The sequence below is a fragment of the Pundamilia nyererei genome, unplaced genomic scaffold (genome assembly GCF_000239375.1).
Source record: "Pundamilia nyererei isolate P.nyererei 1_Seehausen unplaced genomic scaffold, PunNye1.0 scaffold00074, whole genome shotgun sequence".
Lineage (NCBI taxonomy): Eukaryota > Metazoa > Chordata > Actinopteri > Cichliformes > Cichlidae > Pundamilia > Pundamilia nyererei.
The window spans coordinates 168064-190533 of NW_005187475.1; the positions used below are offsets into that span (position 1 = coordinate 168064).

General features: G+C 39.5%; 1 protein-coding gene across 1 annotated transcript in view; it reads right to left on the minus strand.

The window, feature by feature from the left end:
• man1a1 (mannosidase, alpha, class 1A, member 1) overlaps positions 1-17676 on the minus strand; it is a 156553-nt gene extending 138877 nt beyond the window's left edge. The window contains exon 1 of the mRNA XM_005737206.1: positions 16963-17676. Within this exon, the coding sequence (XP_005737263.1) occupies positions 16963-17472 (510 nt within the window). The 5' untranslated portion in view covers positions 17473-17676. The remainder of the gene's footprint in view (positions 1-16962) is intronic.
• Positions 17677-22470: the final 4794 nt, after the last annotated feature.

Consider the following 22470-nt stretch of genomic DNA (forward strand, 5'->3'; position numbering starts at 1 on the left):
TATCGTTATCGCCTGAAATGAAAAAAACATATCGTGATATGAAAAAAATCTTATATCGCCCAGCTCTAGTATAGACATATGTTCACTGACATACACAGAGTTTAGAGGTTAGAGAAGAAACCAAAACAGGAAATAACAGTTGTTTTTCCAGAGTTTTCTGTTATATTACTCAATGTTTCCGAGTTATAATCAGTCTTTTTCCTTAGTGGGGGAAAAGAAAATCCCATAAATTAATTCAAGAACTCTCCAAGACCACTTTTCTACAAAGATACCTGAAGATTCGGAGAGTAAGTAATATAAACTACATTCGCTGTGGTACAAACACACAAGCGCAAGTCATCTCCAGTAGTTCTCGATGGGTCATAAATGCCCCGACTTTATTTATGTGACCATTAAAGTAAAGATACCATTCAGTGAGGGTAATGTGAGGGCACCGGCTCCTGCTGCTGGAGAATTTAACCTGTGGGAGGACATAATACCACGGCCTCGGTAGTGTGCATATTGACTCACCGGCTTGACTTACTGGCTCACTTAAAAGGCAAAACAAAGCCTTTATAGATGTTATTAGATATGCTTGTATTTTTTTCGCCCATAACACTGTCTGCTATGAGAAAAATCTATAAAACAGGTAAATCCATAAAGAAGGAAAAAAAGATAATGAGTTGGAGAGAAAGGTGTGGAGTTTGGTAATGTCTAGTGCCACGGGGATACATTTATTGCTGTTTGGTAGATGTGTTTAAACACCGAGGTTCACAGTCATAACTGTCGACATCAGGTGACAGGAGTTTTAGCTCATGGCTATGAAAACAGCTACTGAGATCATTATGGCTACACGGATGTAGTTATTTGGTGATAATGACCTTTTGCACTCAATAAATCTCTGATGTGATGTCTCCTGAATGCCTTATAAGTGAAACTTTTGGCCAACTAGAAGGAGACCCAAAGGTAAAACCAGGACAAGGTCACTAGGGTCCCACCCTAAAGCCAGTAGAGAGTATGCCTTTTGGCAAAGGAATGCCTCAGTATCCTCCCAGGTGAGCTGAAGGAGGTAGCTGGGAAGGGGGTCTGGGTCTATGACCCCTACAACCCATATCTAGAATTGCTGCAAAAGATGGACAGATGAACGGATGGACAGATGGACGGATGGCTGGATGGATGGTTGCTTCATGCCTTTGCTGACTCTTCTATTTAAATACCTCTAGTAAAATTGCAAAATGCCCACAAACATCTCCGTGTTCAAGCCTCATTAACTCCATTTATTTAAACTGTTTTCAAAACACACTGAATGCAACTTCTCAGCTATTACCATTATAACACAAAGACACTCGTCTTTCTCCTATGTGTTAGAGTGGCTGCAGGATGCTGGGCTGAATAATTTAGCTTGTGTATTTGGCTTGCCTCGCTCCATAGTAATTTGAACTGAGCACATTACAGCACAGAGCCAGTGCAAGTGTCTGACAGGAGGGGGAAAAAAGAATCCACGCTGAAGTTCAAACCACTGGGGGAAAAGCAGAGAGGGCATAAATAAAGAGAAGACAGGTAGGTAGAAGGCAAACGACTTAGTCTTACAGTACCCACCTTCACATTAGAGAACAAATTGGGGTTTAACCTCTAAGTTTATTCTACTGTTGAATACAAAACTGCAAGCCATGTGATGTGATTTTCTTTTTCTTTTTTACTTCAGTGACATCTGAAGCAATTTGAAGCAATTTTATATAAAAGCATGACCACATATACAATGGTGTGAGTTGTCTGACCTGAGTTATTAAGATTCACAGCAATTAAAATTTTTTGCATGGACAACTATCTGCATCTTATGTTCAGGGAGAATGTGGTGGGTGGCCTAAAAGTTTAGGGTGATGGCATAAATGTGACAGAAGTGGTTGGGCATGTAATTGTTTTTTTAAGTGCAGGAAAGCGGTACTGGGAAAGTTTCTAGAAAGAGAAAAGCATTGTTACTACCTGATAAACATTTGTACAAAAACAAAGAGAAAACAAATTTAATGACCAAAGTAACAGCCACACAGTCATTAAACTTGACATTCACTGTGATGTACAGACACTATGGCACTGCACACCCTCTTTGTGAGACATTTCTATACAGGAGGCGTGGATTTTGATAAGCAGTATTTTGCTTCCTTCACAGCAGGCATTGAGAAGTCTTCTGAAATATTTTTGGATGTCATTAGTTTGTTAGTATTTCAGAATAACTGCATCTTGGCTTTACATCTGAAGATACTGATCTCAGTATTCCAGTATTGATCATGAACTTCCAAGTCAACAAGGCAATCCTTTTAGTTGACTTTGTTATCATCAGCAACATAAATAAATAGATGGTATATATAGTTACATAATTTCACCAAAACATCAGTCTTTCACTGCCCTGTTGTTTAATTCTGGATGGATGGATGGATGGATGGATGGATGGATGGATGGATGGATGGACGGATGGACGGATGGATGGATGGATGGATGGATGGATGGATTTGCTCCAACAACATTTTCCAGTTCCTATGGGGTGATCCTTGGGCATTCACAGGGAGAGATATAGTCTCTCCACCAAGTGGAGTCCAACCTAGCATTCCATCCTATTTAGGTCAACCCAGAAAACCTTGAAAAGAAGGTATCCAGGAGGCATCCTGATCAAATGCCTGATGATGACTTGATGATCCTGGACAGCAATCAGTATCAACCTATGGTACATGGATGCACCAGTTTAGAAATTACAGAAAAATATATATCAACTCTGTTTTTAATCTGTGTTTTATTACTTGACTGATACTGGTGGATAACATGGTCCAACTTCCAAAACTATTTAATCAGTTAAACATGTACGTTATTATGCTGCTTGAGCTCTTAAAACTTATTTCAGCTGCTCTGTTTGGATTGAATGAAAGGACAAAGCATCCAGATTCAAACCAAAACCACAGCAAAGCAGCAGCAACAATAACAGCAGTAGCAGTAAAAGTTTCTTACTTTGTAATAAGAGTTAGTACAAAGCAGGACAAGGTCTTTTCTGTGGTCAACACAGCCACACACTTGTTGAATCACAATATACTACACAACCTTTTCCCTGCAAGAGCCCCAAAAAAAAATCCTTCCAATCTTTTCCTGTGAAAGGAGATCAGCAGGTCTTTAGCTGATATAATATGCAAGAAGTCAGGGGCTGCAGTTTTAAAATGCTAGCCTTCACACTGGGAAAAAAGGGCAAGCAGGAAGGAAGGGGAGATTGAAAAATAAATGGAGTATGTGATTGACAGCTTGTGATTCTGGGTATTAGTCTGAATTGGATTACGAGAAGAGAATCAGCCGGCCATAACCCCTGGAGTGCTTGAGACACATTAATATTGAATATCCAAGAGCATTCACCATCAGTGGGCTACAAAGCTTGGTCACAAAATACCGTATCTCCTACAGAGAACACAGCCTGAAGGGCTTCAAATCCAAACCAACTCAAGCATTTGAAAGCTGCCAGCCTGTTTGTGCCAGCCTCTAAAAGCTGATGGTTGCCAAGAATACGCAGACCAGTTGTTGACAGGAGATGAATTTGCACATTAGTGTTCTTGGACTTTGTCTACGTGATTGAGTAGCATATAAAGATGTGCTGACATCAAAGCTAACCAGTGAATGAAGAGGAAACTTGAGTGAGCTGCAACCTAACCTTATAGGAAACACGATCAGCTGACTGTGGCCTCTTATCAAATGACATGTGATCATTATGGCCTGAACTTTGTCTCATTTTCCAGGCAATGTTACAATAAAGAGCAACTTCAATCCACCAAAACACCACCGCAGACTAGTTTTGACATGTTGTGTTCAGGGTTTATTTTTTACAAATAAAGAAATATATATCAGACGACTGTTGTTCTGTGTTTATATTTATGCACTTTTTAAACAACCATAATGCTTACCAGAATTAAAATCACTTATCTGCAGTAAACAGAAATCCACCTACAGCTTGCCTTAATAACACAAGAAAATATATCATAGATGCATTATCAGAATCCTAATACAAAGTTACTGTATGCTGAACTTCAAACAAAACAGTATTCCTCTGAGACGAAATCAGCCCTTCTAAACTGCCTCATGGGAATATTGGTCTTTTCAATCTTTTTAAATCAATGTTGTTTGTTGCAGCTGCCATGAAATGTAAAATATGAAAGTTGTATAAAGGGAAGAAACTTTTAACTAGATTAGCTCAGTTCTCATCTATCATTGTGTGTCAGAACGCGAAAGGGCTCAGGGGTGCGAGCTCTTTAAGGGTAAAACTAATGTGACAAAGATGTAAACCACCCTGAGAAGAAAAGGGTTTTAAATGCCAGCTTTAAAATGTTGATTTATTGGTTGATTTTACTGTAAGGATAGTTAAAGTTACCTGCCACGCAGCCCATGCTCCATTTCCTCACACTTAAAAACAAAACAAACATTTTTATCATGCTAATTAACAGTCAGGGGATTATCCCACTGTTTGCTTTCAAAAATCCTTTGCAGCAGGCGTGCAGACAATGAAAGCCATGACAGAGAAATACTTCCCCATGACTGTCATTAACTTTCCCCCTCAGATCTACATGAATGACAAAGATGACCCATTTTGACTGCGGTACTTAACAAAAGGGTACAGATCGCACCGCTGTAATCTACGAAAACAGTTAAATCAATTTGTTTTAAAGAAATCGATGTGAATTTAATATAATTTTCAGTTTTAAAGTCAGATAGGAGCGACGAAGCCCATCCTCTAACAATCTTAAATTATTCTTCTAATGTAGGTGGTTCATAAAAATGTTTTATTATCATATAGTGATGATTAACAAGAAAAAAAACCTGTTTCAACAAACCTATTCTCTTGACTTTCTGTCATTAGTATCCAATTGTTATCACAAATACTCTAATCACGAGCTCCTCTCACATGGCTAATGCTATTAAAACAAAGTGATTAGACTAAAGATGAAAGTCATTACAACAAAGAACAATATTGGTTTAGTTGAGATCAGCAGACTCACAGTGTTGAATTTATGCATCTTGGCATAAATTTAAATATCTTCTTATCTTAAACGACCTTAAATCGTTTAAGATAATTCTGTTTCAATTCTCTCTTTTGGTTTGGTTTCAACAAAATGTGATTTTCCAATTTAGTTACTTAAAATGTAATCTGTAACTTATAATGAGCTCGGACTGTTAGATTGTTTATTTCTGACTGTTTATCTCACCTCCTGGCCTCACTAATCTCACTAAAAGTGTGGATGGTGATTAACATGTTTTACATGCATGTGTTCACCCAAAGTCCCATGCAGCAGCACCACAAAGCATATATTATTGTATAAAGGAAAAAGGAGGCTAATAATATTGCACTCCCACGGCAGATAGCTAATGATCTAAAATAAAATCCACAGCATGCACTCCAGATCTGAAACCAGCCTGGGACCTGCATCTTTCCCATTCTTTCCCCATTTTTTTTTTCAGCTTCTATCTACAAATAGTCCAATTTACACGACAAAAGCCTGCTTTCAAACAACAGTCAGGTTCGAAGAGACGGACTAATTATCCATATAATAGTTGTCGAATGAAATGAAATGCATTTTCATGACATACTGAATGCCCCAGTGCACTCTGAGCAGCCTAATTTCTCCTTTCAACATCACTGTTGTTGTAGCTCGCTAATTAATTGATAAGTTTTGATTCCTTTCTTTGTTCCAGGTTTACCTTGCAGTTAACACACTCCCTATAAATGTTTCACATTAAAAACCTTGTAGATCGGAGAACAAGAAGCCTTCTTATCAAAGTACAGTCAGATACACAAAAATAAAAAAAATACAGCCCTGTCATATATTACTATGATTTCTGTTTGTAAAAAGAGAACGGGAACATGAGTGGAAACAAAGACAATGACTGTAGGGAAAAAAGAACAGAATCCACGTGCAATGCTCTCAGATAAATCACAGTCACAGTGGTAGAGTCAGTGAAATCTGTCAATAGGCAATTCCCCACAGCATGAAGATGAAGAAAACAATATACACACACACATACACACCAATGCCAAAAACCAGTTTTATTACCTACTGCCGGCCAAAGCCTGTGGTGTATCGACAGGACTTGGTAAAGAGAGGCAAAGCTCACCTTTAGGTAAAAATGTCAGCCGGTGTACACTGGAAGTCTGAGTGTGAGAGTACCAATTGAAACACGACAAGACTTCCTTTAGACCAACCTGCAAATCCATTTCAGATCTTTTTATGTGGGACTACAAATACATGTGTTGTTTAGACAGTTTTAAAAGCCCTCAGTTTGTTTCTGCCTGTTGCTGATGGTTGGACTGCAAGCACTCTGGAAGCTTAAACAATATGATGTAAGTGGAGGAGAGAGGGAGGAGAGAGGGCTGAAGGAGACAGAGGTGATCTGGATGATCCGTGGAGGGCCCACGAAGGGTTACTGATGAATCGTTATTGACAATTCATTTAGCTAGCTTCTTAGTGGTGTCTACGCTAAAGGCACTGCCGCATTAGCTGACTGAAAATTTTACTTTTGTTGGATGAGTGAAGGCACATTTCAAACCTCCAGATTCACAATATGACTCATAACAAAACATCATTATCCTGTGCAGCAAACTGTGTTCATTTAACATCACTTAATGCTTAAAAACATGCAGTATTAACAGTTTGAAGTGGCATTGCCTGACATCTTAATTCATCAAAACCTCTGAAATGAAGCTCAGTGTAAAATGCTTTTAACTTATTAATACCTTACCAAGATTTGTAAATCAAAATTAGTTCTGCAATAAGCAATAACCTCGACTTTATGCCAGTCTATACGCCATAATCTCTAGATCCACAGTCCAAACTGATTTAGAGTCGATGCTATGAAGCTAATAAATAACTGAGAAATTATCAGCTGCAATTCCAGTTAGTCTCTCACCCTGTGGATGAACTAATCCACCATCGTGGACTGCAGCTGGCATTCGTCTGCTCAGCATCTATCCCACAGTGGAATGAAATCCACTTTTGGGGAAAAACACTGATTTCTATCAAAACAATGAGCACGTTGGGGAACGGGAAGATTCACAGGTCAATCAAGGGCAGAGAGAGTTATTTCATTTGCTCTTCAGATGATTATAGAAAAAAGAAAACCCAGAAAACTAATAGAATGAGTTGTTAAAATATACAGACAAAGTAAAGTGTATGTGTGAGAAAGCTGCAAAATATTAACATGCAAACTATTTTCAGCATTGGTAAATCTGTCCCCCAATTTTCACAGTGAACTGATGACACTCGCTAGTGAAATGTCATGACTCTCTAAAGCTGAAAATAAAACACTGAAATTACTTGTTTTGTCTGACCAGTGTACCCAACAAATAAATATATATAAATATATATATATTTTAGCCTTTCAATTACACATGGCAGAAAAACAGTTTACGTATGCTTATCAGACCAATAACTATGCATGAGCTAAAAAGGAGCTGGGAGGATAGATGCTACAACAGCAGTAAAGGCCTCGATGTACACTGAGACGGATGCAGGCTATAGGCTTAATATACACCACACCCTCAGTGCATTTAGGTCTGTTGTGTGTGGGATGCAGGGCATCACCCTGTGATATGATCTGACTATACAAAGGCTACGAGACACACATAGACATAAATATGACACCCATACAGCAATAGGATGAGTATGTGTGTGCGTGCATGTGTATGTGCGCATATGCAGAATTACCTCTATCATTCACCTTGAGTCATTAGAGAGACCTCACAGCCAGGAGACCTGGAACATGTACATTCATCCTCATCCTCTCCCAGTACAAACTACTATATACCTTCCAGAAACCCAAACACTGCACCAATCAATCCTTACTGACTCTTTAAGAGCCTTGTAGTAACGATCTATATTAATATATGGATTTAAAATATCCAAAGGCTTGTGGGCTATCCACTAGGACCGTATATCCACAGTGACTTTATTACACTAATACAGTATTCATTTCTCGGCCCTTCGTGCCACCCAGTGTCTTGGCCTCAGGGTAGAGGTGCAGTATAATCTGTCTTCACAAGGTAGAAAGTACACATCCTGATACATACACCATTTTTAGTCATTAACAATTAGAATTTACAATCAAATCTTCACTGTGAAAGTTCTGTTCTATACAGATACATATTTTATGCTTGGATCAAATGTGTGGTTTTTCTATTCCAATTCCGAGCTGCCTTCTTCTGTAGAAACAGAATAAACACTCAAAGTCAGAGACAATTACTAGGTGTCAAAAAGTGCAGTGTGCAACAATTAACATTAAATTAGGTCTAACTTAAACGCCACAAGCTGAAGCTAATATGTCACAAGTCTGCCGAAACTATGTGTTGTCATTCGAGGGTCATTCAGGGTGGAGAACAATCTTCAAAGTAAATACAAAATACACAATTTAAAACAAAGTTTCATGCAGAATTTACTTCCACTACTGATATACTTTGGAAAAATTGTGATATTTTTATGTTTTAAAAACAGAAGAAGAAAAAAAACAGGCTTAAAAAAAAAAGTGCATTTCCATGAAGTACAACTACGAACTGAATAAATAAAATAAATAAATGTAAACTGAACTAAACATACCGCGGCCTGGTGGGAAGTGAATTCAGACCTCTTTTTCCTTAATATCTACATTTCCAGAGAACAAAGTAGATGCAGGACAACAATCATTATCCTATCTTAATAATCAGTAGAAGCTAAAACAGAAATTCAAATAAAAATTCTATTAATTACACAGCTTTTTGAAGAAAAAGTAAACCAGATGTTAGTTTCCTTTCTACCGGACATAGAGACAGTTTTGTGAAACTGGAAAACAGATGTGACATCTATCGATTTCATTTAAATACGAGTGCATGTAAAGACGATTTAGACAGCCTTTAAATAAAACAACAGCACAATCAAAGGGCCTTTTATATGACAAATCTCCATTTGGAGATCAAATTATACAAATGTTTAAAGCATTAAATTACTTTCCAAGTGAGCCAATTTCTTCAGATTAAAGCGTTACGTCAGGCAATTCCATTTCGATCGGGTTTTATTCAGATTATTGACATGAAAGATTCCAAGTAAACACAGCTATTGATGACTAATGTCTTTTCAAAATAATGGCACTGCTATTGAAGAGAGGCGCCACTGTCAGGATTGGCAAACACACAAGTCCTTTACTCTATATAAACACACACACTTATGCAGGAGGCTGCTGGGCTGTTTGTGGGCCTCAGCTATTATAGCCATTAGACAATTAAACAGAGCACCTGGAGGGGCTGGCAGTAACTCTATCTGACACACACAGACACACACACATACAGGGTCAATACAGAAATAGGACTAAGAGGCTGCCAAGTTAGCCCGAAAAAAAGACTTGGAATTTTATTTCAGGCTCCAAAGCCTGGCAAAGCAGCTTTTACTTTTTTGTGAAACACATGCTTGCTTGCAAAGACGCACCCACACCCACACTCACATGCACACACACAGCACCAGACACAGTGTAAAGCACATAACTGTGTTGGGAGTGGGCAAAAACCACTGAACTGAATCCTTAACACAGGAATTGTTAAAAGCAGAGAAGGTAGCAGAAGAGTGGATGAAGAGAACAGAGGAAAGTAAAGAAAATAAGGGGGAAGGAAATGACTGGCTTGTACAGATGTCAGAAGAGAAAGTGAAGACTAATGCTTCATCACTGCTCAGCAGTTGATGCGTGATAGCCAAAGACCTTTACAAACCAGCATTTATCCGTCGTTTTCTGAACAGCAGGATGTGGTCGCACAAGCCCCTCCTTAGAGTTTCCACTGTGTAAAGTTTAAAGACGAGTCTGTGCTGACAGAGGTAACAGGACTGACAGGATGATGTGTCCTTTAAGATACATACTGCAGGCACACTGTCCTTATAGCTAGCCAAACACTCATTTACATTTCATCTGCATACTAAACAACAACAAGCTCCACCTCATCACACACAAACACTCACCAAGGAACAAGATGATGAGTCACTTAGGACAGCAGCAGTTGCTCAGAGCAGAAAAGGTGAGTGTATGCATAATACATTGCAACAACTCTTTCACTGCACCGAAAATCTTCCTCAAAATATAGAGCTTCAGTGTTGAGTCTTTAAGGACGGGGACATCCCCAGCGTGAAAGGAAAAGTTTCAAGATGTGTTTTAGGTTGTAATTCAAGTCTGGCTTCAAAATCAAACCATAAGAACAATTATGTCTGCACTTTATACTGCTGGTATGTCTTTACGAAGGGGCACAGTAGATCAGAAATGTATCTGGTCACCGCACCGAGGCGATACCGACTTCACTTCACAACCTCACTTGAATTCTCCAGGAGAAACTGTATGAATTCTGCCTATATTTTAATAATATCCTATGACCCCCCTACTCTGCCTTCAAGTAGAGTTAAAACTTCAAGTAATAGTTTTAACCTTTCTAAATAAGTTTTCTAGCAGAGCCCTAACTCCTCATCTTCCTGTACAAATTTAAATACTTCAGCTTAAGGTGTCTGCTGATAACAGTGGCTCATTTTTCCAAAGTGAAAATGTGTGAACCTTCAGATATGGATTATGAGGCATTATAACGTGGGGAATGGGCAAGACAATGTGTTTGCCATTAGACGAGGTTTGCTGTATATACAGGGCATGCATATAACCAGCAGCTGTCAAAGATTTTGCTTTTCAGTTGGAGAAAAGTCTTTTTAGAGAACAGTCTGAGTTCCAGCACTGATACCTTGCACATGGTTTTATGAATAGGACGACATGTCCTTCAAACTGTCATGTGATGTATTTGATCTGTGGCTAAATTTCTGCCTGTTACTGTTCAAATGTACTTTGACCTGCAGTGTTTAAGCTGTATCCACATGCTTTTCCAGTCCCTGCTTTTTTGACATTCTCACACAAACTCTAAACAGTGCTGGGAGAATCTAGTTGGAACAAAACTTGCAGTCACTTTTTCTCACAGGCGTTACTAGAAAGAGTCAGTTTTATTAAGCCTGTGGTTTCCAAACTTTCTGTGCCCAAGGCAAAGCAAATAGCATGCCAAAATGTACTCACAGCCTTTATGTGATCTGACACGTGTTCACTTCTTCTTTTGATTATATTTCAGACAGCCCCCTTGTAGAATTTGCACATAGCATGACAACTGCAATTTGTTTTTTGCAAGCGTGTCACCTCTCCATTAGCATATACAGTACTTTACTCGTCTCCAATACATTATTAAACATTTTCACACAGTCCAATAAATAGTCTGGCTGCCTCTGGTTCAGCCTGAGCTCTTTGTTGAAATAAGCCACGTTTCTTTGGTGTTGATGAGTCACCTTATTAGCAGCAGCTAACCTCTCATGTTAGGTGACATACTCGTTCGACTGGTTTGACTTGACACACATCACCTGAAGCCATATGAGAATGCTCAAAGACAATGGTCACACAATTTGGAACCATGAGTTTAAACACAGGAGGGCAGAAGGCACGTGACTGCCACTTCCTATTTTTGGACAATTACCTGCTCCTATGGATATAATCAGACATCATGTAGGCCTATTACAGGAGAGTTTGTAGGTGAAACACTGTGTTTGTGTGCCTTATCAAACTGATACAGAAATTTGCATTCTTATGTGCAGCTTTGCCTAAACTAAGGCTGTGCTCACCTTTGCACAAACCATTTTTCACTGGTAGAAAAAAAAAATGCTTGGACTGTTTGGGCTAAAAAAGCAGCTAAAAATGTCTTTTGAAAGATAAAATTTCCACAGTACAAGGTGCAAATAAATGCAAACTGTTGCCTCATCCTCTGTCTTTTGAAACTTAAAGAGACGGAGATGGCGTTTTCCCTAATGTTTGTGTTTGCATAACATTGTACGGGGGAGGGCACAGTATGGTGCACAGAATGCTGCCTACCAACAAGAGCTGTGGACAATATGCAGCTCACTGCAGACTGGGAAATGGCCTCTTTAATCTGACACAGTCATAACAAAACAAAAAAAGAAAGTGACTCTAAACAGTCTTTTGATAATTAATGTTATGACACGTTAACTATCATGTTATACAGGCGACTGCACTGCGGGAGGACCAGCTTTAGCTTGTCCACCATCACCGATAATTTTTTGGTTTTTGAGAAACAATACATCCAACTACTTCTTTCAACCAAAGCAGTTAGAGAACTGACAAGTTTAAAAGCTAAACTATGCTTAAACAGCGTCGTGTAAAAACAACTTCAGACGCTGTGAGCTACAGAAGACAGTGCTGGCAATAATGTTAAAAACACTGGTTTACACATTCACCTCGACAGCATTATAATGTCTAATATATGTTGACATCAAATCAAATCGAACAGAATAAGAAAAGTACCCTCAATCTTTCATTATACTTTCCACGTCCACTACGGCCCACTCAGGTATGAGTGACAAATTTCATCAGAAGGTGGGTGCCAGGTGCCTGCTTGTTTTTTGTGTACGCGCGGAGTTACGTGTGGAGAATTTGCATTGCAATCCACAAACTAAGCATGCACCCCAGGTGGTGGACTTCAAAGAAGTATAACAGGAATGGCTACTTGGCCATCAGGTCTCCAGCTGTCCATGTCCACAGCAACGCATAATGAAGGCTTCAAGCTGCATCTTACCTGTGGTTAGCCTACGTCAAAGGAAGTGCAGAGCACACGGGTCAGCAATAAGCCCATTAACTCAACCGCTAACAAGAGTTTATTCAAGGCATTGCCAGGTTGTGTTAAAATACAAATGTAGAAAATAAATTTCTCATTCTTCATAAAATCGCAAGGCGTTCCAGGAGGGGACTTTCCTGCAAATGTTACTGAAATGTTATCCAATTAATCTTGGTGAAGAAATTGTTATTAACAGAAAAGTAGCTTGCTATGTGAAAGCCCGGGGTCCTGACAGTGGGGAGGCGGGGTTCTCCAGAGAGCCTGATTTGAGTCAGACAAACAGATTGAGCTGATTGTAGGATTGTGGCGGTCACTCCCAACAAACTATTTATCCTTTACAGAGCGACCCATGCTGTATGCGCTCTGCCCATCTCAAACTCAACATGCGCCCGCTGACACGACAGCTCAGTGCAGGGCTGATCCCTTGATAACTCGATCAGATGGTGAAGTTTAGCTGGGAGATAGCAGATCTCAGATAATTTAAAAATCCTCCACATAAAAAAGAAAAAAGCACAGGAGGTCACAAAAGATCATGGGGTGCATGTAAGAGTGTGTTTGGTCAGCAAATTTACTGGCTTTACAGAAACGGCAGAAAGATAAAAGTGTGATCTGTAGAGGAGTTCAGCACAAACCTGGAGACCTGTGTGGTCCAACTGTACTACGTGAATGGCTAAAATCAACTCAGAAATATCTAGAAGGGCGCTGATACAGCACATGCCCCACCGTGAACAACGCATCCATCCATCATCTTGGGCTTATCCTTATCAAGTCGGTGATTCTCAAAACCAAACTGATGACTGCTTCCTTCATCTGTGCTTAAATTTCATACAAATCAGCTTCATATTTGTTATGTAATCTTTAAGGATATTAATATCTCTGAAGCCACTACTACAGTGTAATAAAGGTGTGATAGGAGAAAAAAAAAGCTTCTTTTTTTTTTTTCTTTTACTGGACTTGTTAACTGTCAACTACTGCTGGAGGTTTCAAATCAACAGTGGTGATCAAAGAGGCTTCTTTCAGCTGCTCCCTTTAGGGGTCGCCACAACGACCATCTCTTCCATCTCCCATCCTTTGCAATCTCTGTTACACCGACAGCCGGTTCTGCATGTCGTCCTTCACTACATCCACAAACCTCCTCTGTTGTCTTCTTCCATGTTCAACATTTTTTTCTCCAATATATTCCCAATTTCACATGCTCAAACCATCTCATCGGTACAAGTACACATCTAGTCAGTACACTTCTTTTGAGTTCTTATGAGCCTTTATTATATATGCCACATGCTTTTTTCCATGATGAGAAGCCATAAAGCAACTATTATGTAGTGTTGTTTTCTAGTTCAAAGGAAGGCTTCTCCCAGAAGATTACAATATGTTTATTAGCCGCTTTGTTAAAGTTGGGGTTGGTGAAGCCTCACACTTTTCTGCCTTTTTTTTTTTAAATTTTTGCAACACTATGAGTTACAGAAACTGAGATCAACATGCATGTCTGGGTGAGATCTAAAGTGACCTCCCCTTAGCCTCAGTTTACTCATTTAACAATAAAACACGCAGCTGATTTTGTTTTGAAAGAAGATCACAGCTCAAAGTCTCTTACTGCCAAGCAAACAGGAGCTGATCTCATGAAGAAAAAGTTGCATTTTACTGCTTAAAGCACTACTGGATCTTTTTATGATTTACTACTGCAGGTTGTTACAGTTCATCTCAAAAATATGCTCTGAATAGAGCACCTGACCTGAATCAAACTTATAACCATGCATGCAAGTCGACACAGCGTCTGATATTTTCAAAAATGGAAGAAAATAAACAAAGTATTGTGTACAGGACTTATTATTTTTTTGTTATTGAAAACAAAACAGCAATACAATGTGTTACAACTGTACTTTATAAACACGAAAATCTGACCTCAAAACCCCACAGGGTTCAGAACCATTGTGTTTTCAATGGGACAGTCGTGTGCTGACTTTCCCCCCAGGTTATTAAAGTCGCTTTGAAAATCACAGCTGAACTCTAAAGCATAAACATCCATCTGAGATGTTGGAAATGGGATTTAGGACCTCACTAACAAAACACAAACATTAACACGGTATTATTTTGCCTAACATCATGATACTAAGTGCAGGAAGACCATGAGTACGTGTAAATGCACATTTGGCATGGCTTAGTTTATAAAGAGAGTGGCTTCTTGTTGACATGGTTTATTTAATGCCACATTCATGTGGCTGATGGCACGACCGCAGGGTTTCTGACTTATTCAATGGCACTTGACACATCTTAAGCTTGGCTTGTCAACCATCTGCAGTACATTGTGTCTTTAATAACAGACAATAGAAAAAAGGCTTTAGTACAGATACAGAGTGATGTATCAATAAAATCTCCTGTTGTAATATGAAACTATGCCATGTTAAATTGTTATGAAGCTTCAGTAAGCTACATCAATGTTAAATGACAAGATTTCATAAACAACTGGTCTCCATACAGTTACTTTAGTGAGTCTGTTTGTTTTTTTTTTTTTTGGCCACTGCCAAAAATGCATTTCTCTCTTGAGTAAAGTATATCCCTAAAATATATTTTCATACAACAACCCTGATCATTTGGTTGGTGTTTTTGGTATCGAGGTAAAAACCCTATTATAATTCTCTCCTGAGAGTAAAAATATCATGGTTTAATGTCAGGGATCATTTAAGGAGTCAGACGAATCCACTGCTGTGATATTTGTATCTGCTAATATTGACCACGGGTCTACAGGCAGAGACTGACTGCAGTGCTGCCTGCAGACTGCAGCAGCCTCCTCAACGACCACCTCAAGGAATAAAACAAAGAAAAAACTACATGCGCAGATATAATTCAGCACCCATAGGATTGGCTTAATAAACTGGAGTCCCCAGACACCGCATGACAACCCTAAAGGCCCCTTTGTCCATGCCCCAATGTGTCAAAGGAATTTTGGAAGCACAAGGGGACAGGCACTATATTAGTTTGGTACCTTTAACCCCCTAAGAGCTGTGGTGACCCTCTTCCTACCTCTTTGCTCTCCAATGCTTTTGTTTTTATAGATTCTCCCAAGTCTTGGCACCAAAATCCATTTGCATTATATCAAGAAAAAGTCCCTCTTTGGACTTTTCAAAACATGCGTTTAGTGTTGAGATCATCACCTGCAATGCACATTTTCAAAATGACACAAACACATACCACTATCACAGTGGTTTAGATCTGATTTAACGTTTTAGTGAGGATGTTTTAGTATCAGTCGAGCGCTGCGAGGATCATATCACAGATGAAACAGCAGGTTGGCTGCTTTCATAAGATGCTGCCTGAAACCACCTCTGTGACTTCAAGGCTGGGATTTCCCCTTATTTCTACACACGCACACTGTGCACTGGCATAACACAATAATAGCAGACATGCTACCTGTTGGTATTTTCACCCTGCTGCAGGCAACAAGGCTAACGTTGTTTCCATCTGCTGTGACAAAAAAAACATTCAATAACGAAAAACACAGATGCTGTGACACTACCACTGTAAATAAACACAAGAGCGAATTAAGCTTCTGTTGCAATAATTAATACTATTAATTAGAGAGACGCACACGTTCGTTCTTTATTTAAAACAAATCCTTTTAGGTTAGGAATAATGGAGCTCACTGAAAATCTAGGTCACATAAAGATCTATGAAAGGATGCAAAAGGTGTGTTTTACCCCCCTCTCCCAGCCACCATCCGAGAATATACCAACTAATACCAGTTGATTCTGCACCACCCCCTGAGACTGGGAAACTTGAAAGACAGGTAGGTCAGCCCGGAGGGGGGCAGTGGATCTCGCAAGCATTCCTGATTTTCCCCCGGTGTAGTGGAAAGGCAAAACGGTATTACTAACTGCGTTCAAAAAGCTCCCTAATTAAACTGCCAAGTACACCGAAGAGCATAAAGAGATCTCTTCACGCGGAAATATAATTAGATAAACATTAACATATATCCTGTGAATTTCGGATATAAGAACCACCTCACAGTTTGTTTCGACTAACTAAAATGATTAATTGTGTACCTGGTGTTCGCCAACTCCCACCGCTCTGCGTGAAGTAAATCAGCGGTTCGGGATAACAAGACTGTCGTGGCTAAAGTTAAATTTACATTTACATTAGTTCTTTTATTGCATTTTATGTATGTGCCGAATAGCAGACAGGTTGTGAACAATCCCTATAACGTGTTGAGTCACGTTCTCCCATGACTCCAAACAGCCACAGGCCAAGGCACATTTAAAATATTGGATTTTAGAAGGAGCTCAGCTTGACAAGAATCCTCTCCAGATCCTTACCTCCTTGATTTTAGCCCGTCTCTCCCTGGTTTCTGGGTCCTGGGGTTCTAGTCCCGTCGCCCCTGGCGGGCGGTGGTACTCTATGAAAGGTAAATTATTGCCATCCTTCGCACCTTTACCCATGCTCTCCTTTGTAACTTTCGCTTTATCAGCTAGAATGTCATTTTGTATCACGTCGGGAAGTTTTTGTAGAGTATCCTTAGCCTCTAACAGAGCCTTTTCGTGGTCTTTCTTGATTTTTGCCAGGAGCCTGTCGTCGTTTCCAGCCGAACCCGCGTCGCTGCTGTCCGGACCGGTGTGGGTGTTCGTTTCGACCGCGGAGGAATGAAAGAAAACTCCGCTGAGCAGCTTGGAGGAGTCCGGAAGGAAGAAAATTGCCCCGAAACACAGGGTTATAAAAGCGCTGAACACTAATAACAAAATAAATTTCTCTGTCAACCTGAAAGAAGTCGGGCTGGCAGACTTCCTATTCGGGGTCGCGGTAAAAGGCAGAAGAGTTGCAACTGGCATTTTCCCCTCTTCCTTTAACAACTCAAACAACACACAAAAAACGATTTCAAATGGGAGATTTAACTAGAGTCGGGCTCAGCTTCGGCTTATTCCGTTCAGAAATCCATCTCCGAGTGATACGAGCCGTGTCAGATGGAAAACAACAGCGATAAAATCTCCTGTGAAAAGTTCTGCCGTGAAGCTTGTGTCCATGCCGGAGACTCGCTGCAGATAGAGCGAGTCCAACGGCTCACACAGGAAGCCACAGTAGATGGGCGTGACTGAAAGGCGCGATGACCTAATCACGTTCGTCCCTGTGAGTGGTGGGAGCTCTGATGTGGGCGTATCCCAATAACTGCGTGGTATAAAGCCGCTGACAGCCTCGGAAACCGTCATTTCTCACTAAGCGGGGAGAGAGTTTGAGTGGAATGTAACACACGGGAATTTGAGCTTGTTACTTTCCTAAGCAATATACACAAAAGTAGGATTTATTAGACGAAATTCTCCACCATCTCTCCAAAATACAGACAAGTAGGTATGGTATTGAATGAGGAATTTTAAGAATTACCTGAAAGCATCATAAAATGCCTAAGCGCCTCTCTGCACCCACCTCACTACCAACAGCAATGCATAAATGCAACACAACAATGATTAGCTAATAACATCACATACAAAACAACAACAACAATAAAACACCAATACATTTGTACTTTTATTTCTTCAAACATGTTAACGGAGCACATTACTTGTAGTAATAGTTTATTATTGTTGTATTAGCAGTTTTGCATTACAAAGTAAAGTTAAATACTACTTTTGCCACAAGCTAAATTCCTCACTGGCTCATTTGTAAGTCTAGTCCTCTCTAACAAATGAGAAAAGCATATCATGTGACTTTCTGTCTGAACTTCAGTCATGTGATCTGTTAATTTTCACAGGTTTGGGGGGATTGAGGGTGGGCAAAACAATAGCGGCTTTAGGCCCATTAAGACAGATGATGTGGAAAAACCTTATTGACTTTTATGTTTAAAAACCCTAGAATCTCATGTTCTGCATGCCAAAGGAATATATAATCAAAGACAAACATTCATCTTCTCAAGAAAGACTGGCTGGTGTGAACCATGATAACAACCGTCACAGGGCCTTGGTGTTTCTGGTGTATGATAAGACAACAAATGAAGGAACTGCCTAAGAGTGAAAGTCCTGCAAAGATCACACCAGGGGTGCAATATGTGACGAAGGTGAAAGAGCTGAAAAGGAGGCCAGGAGAAACAGGAAACACCTGCGGATATGTCTGCAACCTGCTAAAATCTTTGTTCATGCGTCAACTTTAGGACACGTGAACACCATGGGTGTTAATGGAAAGGTACCTCAAAGGAAACAACTGGTCACTAAAAAAATAGAACATGCCCCCATGTCTTAAATGACCTTGATGCTCATCTAGAAAACATAATTCTTAGTAAAAATCCACAGTGCTTGCAGGGAAAAGGCACTACACACAAACACAAAGCTTCACAGAGGGAGCATCATGGTTTGGAGATAGTTTGTATCCCTTCTATTATTGAGGAAACAATGAATTCAAGAATACATCAAGTAATCTTTCAGGACAATACATAGCTTCGGTCCATGACTTAAAACTTAATGGAAAGACTCAGAGCACAGAGGTAAATCAGAGCAGTGGAAAGTAGTGGAAAATGAAGTCAGAGCACTGACCTTGAGATGCTCTGCCATGACCTGAATAGGGCTATTCAACCAAGACTTTCCTCCAATGTTGATGCACTAAGGCTTTTGGAGGAAGTGGTGGTCTACATTTCCTTTTGATTGTTTTGCAAGGCTTATAAGCAGCTACAGGAAACATCAGATGGTGACAGACACTATTAAAGAAGGCTGCTAACAGGAAACACAATATAAGAACAATGAAGCCACTGTAGAAGTGCTATAAACGCCAGCTGCTCTTTATGGCCATTTGAGGCTGTTCCAAAAGGGTCAGTCCTCATAAATTCCGATTTTTTCCCGTAATGTCAAAATGTTTAAAATCTGGTGAAAGAATTTTTTAATTAGATTTATTTATTTATTTATTTTACAAATCACTTTCTTAGATTGTCAAGGCTAATGAGCTGTTTGTTAAGACATGGCCACATTTCGTTCCAGGAAATGAAGATGGTTGTCATTATAAAAGCTAAAACGGAGGCTTCAGAACACAGAGTTTACTAACAAGAGGGAAATATCACAGTCACTACATCCATCTTTTATATCAGTCTATTGAGCTGACTTGTCTTTTCCAACGCGCTGCGATAGATTATTCAGCGTTGTAACAAAGACATGAAAAGTACAACCTTTTACGTGTTAATCAGTCAGATTGTTTTCTCTGTTATTGTGACCTGTGTGAATCTTTTGTAATTACCAAGTCTTCTGAACTGATCACTCATAAAACGTGGTCTGATCTTTAGAGAGTTGCAGCTATAGAGAGAAAAATGCCAGACTTGTTTATGCAGAAGTGCAGCAAGTGACGCGCCTCATAATACACAGCTGACAGCCATTGAAAACCTCATATAATACATTTGTGCAGGGTACTGATTATTATTCATAGGCTTAACAAATTGGATAAAACCTCAGTCCCGCGATGCTCAAGAACATGCACACATGCATGATTGCACACATAGATTTTTACTGATGAGATCCATGATCTTTGTTAGTCCGTTTTTGAATGTGAGAGATAAATGGCAATCATTTCAATTGTCTCCACTGCATACTCGTAATGGCTTGAGGAACCAGACGGTTATAAAACATGCAATTTAACCTTAAATGGGACTGGAATTAGCTACAGCTAAGAGCATGTTTTATGAAAGAGAGAACTGAAATAATCTATTTTGGATTTCTTCTCTGTTACTGATGTGTGTGCACCTGATTTCAAACTGAAAAGTTCATCTTACTTGCTGGTTGATAAAAGCTTACATTTCTGTACATATCTGACAAATTACTGTCACGCCAATAGGAATCGCAGAGCTTGAGAAGTGGAAACTGTCTGGATCAAAATCTTTGTTAGTATATACCATACTTCACCTGTGGAGAGATGGAGAGTCTAATCTGGGGATGACAGATGTTTGCTGCCATTTTGAAATTCCAATGCTGGGATGACAACTTGTCTAAATGATGACACACGTTCGTATGATTACTTTCTCTCTCCGAGAGTCAAGCAGAAAATTAAATCTTAGATGAAATGCGCGACATCTCAATATTGAACTAAGACTCTCTTGTGGAAACGGTTTTGACAACTGACAGTCTTTACTCCGTCACTGCGCGAAGGTTGTCTTTAGCTTTTTCAGTCGCATTTGCATTTGTATTTTTTGATAATGTATGTATCAAAGAAACAACAGCTTCCCCGTGCTGCTGTGGTTTTCTAGGTGAGGAGGAACAAGTAATCCTTTGTTGTGAGGCTGGTTTAACTTGTAGAGAAGCGTTGGAGGATAAACCCACTTTTAAGGCTCACTCAAAGAAAAAGTCCTCTCTGTACAATCCTATGCAATTAGATCTTAAAGGTCCCTAAGAGTTATTTTAGAAATGAAGAGTTGTACTTAGTTTTTTTGTACTCATTTTCCTTTAACCCCATGGGGAAAGCTGTTCACGTCGACCTTTACATGGCAATTACAAATAGGACGAGGGGCATTTTTTTGTAGTCTGCAATATTTTTCATTTCACATCATAAACTATTGTGACAGCATGTCAACACTGGAGGCAAGCACTCTACCAAATCTACTGATGTCAGCAGTCCCGCATAATAAAAATCAAAAATAATCAGCTGCAACCCCACTCGGAGAACGTGAGAAATCTTTTGTATACATATTTTAAGTTCATATGATATGTTCGATGCGTCTCAAAGGAGATAAACACATGAAGCCTTCAAACCAACAATAACTGCGTGTCATTCTTACTGCGCCGCAATGAATTATCGTGTTTGGTAGACATCGGTTTTGAATTTTTATGCAGGAATGAGGCCTTCGCTCCTTTATCGTGATTGATGGGAGAATGAAATTTATTTATCTAAGTCTGCAGGGGTGGAACTGAACCCTGTGAATGTTATGTTGGATCACCTGCTTTAGTGGACTGCTATCATAGAAGATAATATACTCAACAAAATTAACAGAGAAATCTATGGTACAGTATATCACCAATAGCTCATCTTAGGATTGTTGTAGCAATCATGTTTCTTTCTTTTAATTTCACATCAGGCAAAGAAATTCCGATTCCTCAAGTTGGATCTGGTCTGATGTTTTCAGGCCACTTTTTTTTCCTAACTTAAATAACAAGGTTGGGTTTCTTTAGTCAGTGTTTTCCTGAATTTATATAAGCCAGAACTTGTTTTTGTTGTTAGGGTATAAAAAACAGCCACTTCATGGTTATATACGTGGGTGGATCCCTACAAATACTTGCAAGTAAAAGAGTGGAGTAAACATTGCTGAAATTGTGACTAAATTCAGACATATTAATGCTGTGAAATTTTCACAGATGCAGTATAGGATCAAAGCAACCATTATAATCAACATCACTATCGTTCCAGTAGTGTTGCAGTGTCTGCTAGTATCCCAGCACACACTGCAACATCCTGTAACCAGCACATCCTTCTTGGTTCAAAGAGCAACAGACACATCTGAATTGTTATCTGTCCATCAGCTGGACCGACAAAGAGGGTGGTGTTCACACACCCAAACTTCTTTTCTTTGAAGGGGGAAGACAGGCCAGGAATCTACAAACATCAACCGAAATCAGATTACAACCCATTATTTTGTAACTTTTCTAGAGAGGTGAGCAGCACACGATCCAGGGAAGGATGGATGACTGAATGCACTGGGTTTGCCCCCACCCACTGAAACACGAGGAACACACTCCTGCAATTGCAGAGGAGATGCAGAAAACAAAGGCGGGGCCAGTGCAAGAGGACAAAGTGGTAACAATAAAAAGATAAATAGGGCTGCATAATTGTCTTCTGTTTCTCATTTTTAGACAATAACTTTAATCACTTTC